The 5,418-nt window shown below is 26.8% G+C and overlaps 1 protein-coding gene across 1 annotated transcript; it reads right to left on the bottom strand.

The window, feature by feature from the left end:
* Positions 1–843: 843 nt before the first annotated feature.
* On the bottom strand, positions 844–3,051 carry LOC120084977 (protein LIGHT-DEPENDENT SHORT HYPOCOTYLS 10-like). Its single transcript, XM_090318213.1, has 2 exons — positions 2,199–3,051; positions 844–1,214 (listed from the first exon to the last, which is right to left on the bottom strand). Exons 1-2 carry the CDS (start codon positions 2,776–2,778, stop codon positions 1,207–1,209), a joined length of 588 nt encoding a protein of 195 aa, XP_090174339.1. The 5' UTR covers positions 2,779–3,051; the 3' UTR covers positions 844–1,206.
* Between the last annotated feature and the right edge of the window lie 2,367 nt (positions 3,052–5,418).

Below are 5,418 nucleotides of genomic sequence, written 5' to 3'. Positions count from 1 at the left end.
TTTAGAGGTGAGACTCTATAGTTTGTTAATCTTATAAGTAATATTCAAGACGTTATTCTAAACAATCGATTAACTTAACTTAGAAGTCAAACTCACAATTTTCATTATCATTAATTTCATAAATCAAACCTTTTTTTTAAAGATAATATGTGAAGTGAGAGAACTGAATCTCTGACTTTCAAATTGATAGTACAATTTTCATTCTAGTTGAGTTATACTTACTTCGTCTTCATAGATTAAACCTTACATCTAAATTAAAGAGGTAATATTGTATTGAAAAAATTATCTTTTTAATCTCGAGTTTTGAAGAATATGTGTCTTTGGTCTCTGAATTTACGAAAAAAAAAAAAAACTTTTTTTAGTTCTTGAGTTTTCTAGATTGGGTTTATTTGATCCTTAAGTTCTCAAAATTTATATCTAGTCCCAGAGTTTTTAAAAAGTCTATGCATTAAATTTTTATTATTATTTTAAATTAAAAATTAATATTTTTTAAGATTACCTCTTCTCACTAAAATTATTTTTTAGACATATTTTTTGTAATTCAAAATTTCATATAATTATATAAAGTGAAAATAAAAAATAGTTCATGGACCTTTTAAACTTACTCTTAAAAATTTTAGGGTTAAAAAGGTATATTTTGAAAATTCGAAAAGTAAATATACCTATTCTATGGTTGGAAAACTCAAGTACCAAACACACATATTCTTCAAATCGATGACTAAAAAAAAGGTAATTTGCCTTGTGGAGAATAACATTGTCCTAAAAATCAACTATACAAAATTATTAAGAACATTTTTCTTAATATATATATATATATAATAGCATCTAAAAAAAGCAGAAACATAATTGAAAGGGGAGTGATATTAATTACTCATAATAATCCATGCTGAATAATAATATAATAATAAATTTGACACAAAATCTCTATGAAGTAAAAGAGAGGGAAAAAAAAAGGCAATAAAAGAGAGTAATTTTGCAACATACCCATATTTCATCCAGAAATTGGCTGAGCTGAACTCCAATTTGAAGAACCAAAATAAAAAACACAATGCTTTCAGGTATAAAGGAAGAAAACCAACTTAAAACTTTAATTCAAAAGTGCTTTTGCATATTGCAGTATCTCATTGTGTAGTTTAATTTCATGAGATGAATCCATATTGCAATTGAGACCTCCAAAAACACATCCATTGCTCACTAGTCCTTCTCTTAGGCCCCTGAAAATAATTTAATAATTTGTAATAAGCAACCAAAGTTCAAGGTAATAGCTATTCGAAGCAATACATTCAAGTGTTGAGGATATGAAATTAAAACTTTTAGAAATATTGAGACAGAATTAAAAATGGGAAGTATATATACACAATGATTAATTCTGCCCCAATTTAATATGTGCAGAATAATATAACTCAAATTTAGGTTAAGTAATAAGCATTTTTGCAAATATTATTACAAATGGATTATCAGATACAATAAAATAGAGAAGCTAACAGACAAATAAAAAAAAAGGGGATGCAAATGTTTATTGATTTATTTGGAATATTACAAATGGTTTTATCTTTCTTGAAAAAGAAAAAGGTGTCTAAGGAAAAAGTTAAAGAATACTAATAATTATTCTAGAGCTCTAATCATATATATTCTAAAGAAACCAACCATAAACCCTAGCCAAGGTATTATGAAACTTAGGGCTTTGAAGCCTTTTTTTTTTTTTCATTTTATTTTTGTCTATAGTGAAGATCGACAAGATCAAACCTTCGACCTTTGAAAGTTATGTCAATTATTGTTAAGCTAAGATCACTTTAATGGCTTTGAAATTTTAATTCTAGAGTTTTCTACAATCCATCCCTAAATGTTGCCTTTACTATGATAACAACAATATTAATTATATATGCCATTCACTTTGCAATATTGTTGATCTTAATCATTTTCATAAGTCTAAAACCAAACATTAATTTGATTTTGAATGATTAAAATCATGTTTCAAGAGTGATTTTCAAGACGAACAAAATGATAATAACCATTTTAAAATCATTTCCAGACATACTCTAAAATAACAAATAAAACATTTGATATATGCTAAGCATGTAATTAGTTTTCTAAAAGTCGAATGTCCGAATTTCTAGTACTTTTGGATTCGTTCAATTAGTTTAACATGTGTATTAGTACTAATAAGATGTATATGTATACATTTGAATTAAATTTACCTTGTTGATGAGTGGTAATTGGATTCTTCTTTTTCTTCTTCTTCTTGTATGGGATTCCTCTTGCCTTGGATTGAGAGTCCCTAACTTCTCTCAAGTAAACCCTAATAGCACCACTAGCAAATGGGTTAGTGTCTGAGGAGCCTCCATTTTCTTCATAAGCAGCTCTAAGGCGACCAATAAGTGCATCAAGGCTACCCCAAGCTTGTCTAAGAGGGCAAGTACAAGGACCTGGTGGCTCAGGTTCTCCAAAGAATCCACACCCATTTAAATGCACTTTTGTCTTCCCAAATTGGTCAAGATATCTAAGGAATTCCAATACATGACTTGAATTGCATTGAGATATAGCCAATGGGGGCCTTTGGTTCCTCAAATATTGTCCGAACGTGTACCAATCTCTCCTCTTCTGAGACTCATACCGACTCACCGGTGCTATTGTTGTTGTTGCTGCTATTGCTGCTTCTTCTCGTTGAAACTGATGTTGTTGTTGATTATGATCGTCAACAACAACAATTAGAGACGAAGAAGAAGAGGAATTTGACGATGATCCTTCATGAACATCCTTGCCTTTACTACTTGACATATGATCTTTCCAAGATTTTACACACAAAACAAAGGAAAGTGTTTTGAGTAGTGAAGAGAAGAGAACAAAATTTTTGTTATATGGGGGAGTAATAGAAGGGGGGAAACACAAGAAAATGAAAGGAAGATCATATCATGGAGGGAGACATGATATGGTCCAACCTCAAAATGCTTTATTAATTCTTTTTTTCCCTCTCTTTCTTCCTCCTCTCTCCCACAAAACTTTTTAATTGTACTATATTAATTAGGGCATTAACCCCATTTTTTGTTGTGCAATAACATAACTTCGTGTTATTATAATTAGATTTTCTTATCGTCCAAACTCAATCATTATCCTATCTGATGTAATTAATCGTAATCTGATGTGAAATTAGGTTATAAGGTAATTTTTTCATTTTAGTCAAAATCTATCAATGAAAATTCGATATGTAGGGTTTTGGAAAGAAACCGACGATGTTGATTTCTTTTCTTCCTGTTCTTCCTATCGTGAAGGCTTGACACGTTGCAAAAAAAAGTTGGTAAAAAAAGAGAAAAAAATGAAGAACTAATAAAGACGTTTTATATCAATTTTAAAGAGGATTCTTTTATACTCATTTTAAATATATGCGCATAATGATTAATGAATTCAAATATATGAAAAAGAATGATTTTCGAGTACCTAGCAAATCTCATCTTTGTCTAGGAAAACTTCAATCACAATTCATAGGTCACATGAAGATGGTTTCTTTAAACAATTTGTGAATTAAATTTTATGTCCAAAGGTTTTCATTAACTTTTAATTTAAAAAGTAAATCTCTTCATATATATATACACTCAATTTATTAATATTATTAATATTATTATTTTAAAAAAAATATGTAACCGCACGTGAGAAGATCATGACTACAAAATAATGTGAATAATTAGTTATTAATTCTTATACAATTTAATAATAATAACTTTTTCAATTTAACAGATAATTTAATACACATCTTGATATATTAATACATTTTTTTAATCAATAAGGTGGTTGAACATTAGCCCTTTTTGTTTAGACTGCAATGATAGAACAATAGACCAAATGAGAACCTAAGTATTAATTGAGTTGATAAATTATAATTAATGGCCGACTAAGCATCTTGATGCTGACACGTGTCATATTATTATTGGATTCTAATTTTTCCCCTTTATTTACTAATTGTCTTAATGGCACTATCGGCAATATCTGCCATAATCTTAATTAGCACTGCTAATAATGCTTTTTGAATAGTTAATTAATGATATCTTTTTAGTGTTTGCTTTTGTTGTTATCCTTAAATATCAGTTTAATTCCTTGCAATAATCCTTCACTATGATATTGGATTTTTAGAATTTTTTCTTCATCAAATTTCTTATATAAAATTTAAATTCTCACGAATTATATATATATATATATATAAGATTAGTTTTATTAGAATTCTTCGAAGTCGATAGAATTAATTAATTATTTGTATGTTTATGTATAAGAAATTAAAGCTTCAGGTTTTCTGGGGTTTCTAAAAAGGCTTCCTTTCTCTTGTATAGTAAATTCTAGCATAGAAAAGGGGGGAAATCTTAAAAAGTACTAGCAAATATAATTTTAAGGTTTTTTTTTTACTCAATATGACAACACAAAAGTTGTGTGTTCATGATTTGTCACATTTGCATGTACAGGTCCTAGATAAATTAAATTAAATTTCGTTAGATAAGGTTGCGTTTGGATAAATCATTTTGGTTTTAATCTATTCAAAGTTAATTTTTAATGCAAGAAAATATATTATATGAATATGTTTTCAAATTTATTATGAAAATGTTAATAAATAACAAAAAAGTCTTTGAAAAAAATCAATGATAAACAAACAGTAGAGACTAAATTTAAGATTTATTAAAAATATACCATTTAAAAATAGGGACTAAAATTGAATAAACTTCAAAATACAATAACTAAAATTTATAATAAATCTATTGAGTAAAATTGGATATTTGAAATTACATGAATTAAAATAATTTCACATAGCCAAAATGAGTAAATACCTACTTTAAAGTGTTTTAGGTGATAATATATATATATGTGTGTCATATTTGAAATTAGTAACCAATTTACATCTAATATAGTGGTAAAATTACAAGTTTAATCCTTGTTTAATAATGTCATAAATTTTAAAAAGTGACCAATATGTCATTAAAAAACTTTAATAAACTTTGAAATTGGTAATCAATTTTATGTTTAATGGATCCTGAATTTTAAAAAGTGACTAATATGTCATTAAATATTTATTTTATGTTTAATAGATATATCCCTAAATTTTCAATCTTATATTTATAATAGAGCATTGAACTATTTTTGTAAACCATTAGATGCAAATTAGGTTTCATTAGACTAATTGATCAATTAATTTTTAAAATTTTTTAATATGTTAGTGATCTATTAAACAAAAAATAAAAAGTTTAAGAGACATACTATATATTTTAAAATTTGATGATCTATTAAATACTTTTGAAAGTTCGGAGACTACACATATTTGAAAGTTAAATAAACTTGTAATTTAACCATATGCAGAAAAAAAAAATCACTGGTCAAAACTAGAATGTTTTATGCATAAACATTAGTACATTACTACTTAAGAATTTCTTTGTTTCATTC

Source organism: Benincasa hispida, chromosome 9, assembly GCF_027475165.1.
Source record: "Benincasa hispida cultivar pf3 chromosome 9, pf3_genome.v1.1, whole genome shotgun sequence".
Taxonomy (NCBI): domain Eukaryota; kingdom Viridiplantae; phylum Streptophyta; class Magnoliopsida; order Cucurbitales; family Cucurbitaceae; genus Benincasa; species Benincasa hispida.
The sequence above is the reverse complement of the archived record's forward strand: the minus strand, read 5'-3'. Positions and strand labels throughout refer to the sequence as shown.

Excerpts from the sequence above, each read along its gene's own strand:
- LOC120084977 (XM_090318213.1), bottom strand. The coding sequence starts at position 2,778 with ATGTCAAGTAGTAAAGGCAAGGATGTTCATGAAGGATCATCGTCAAAT.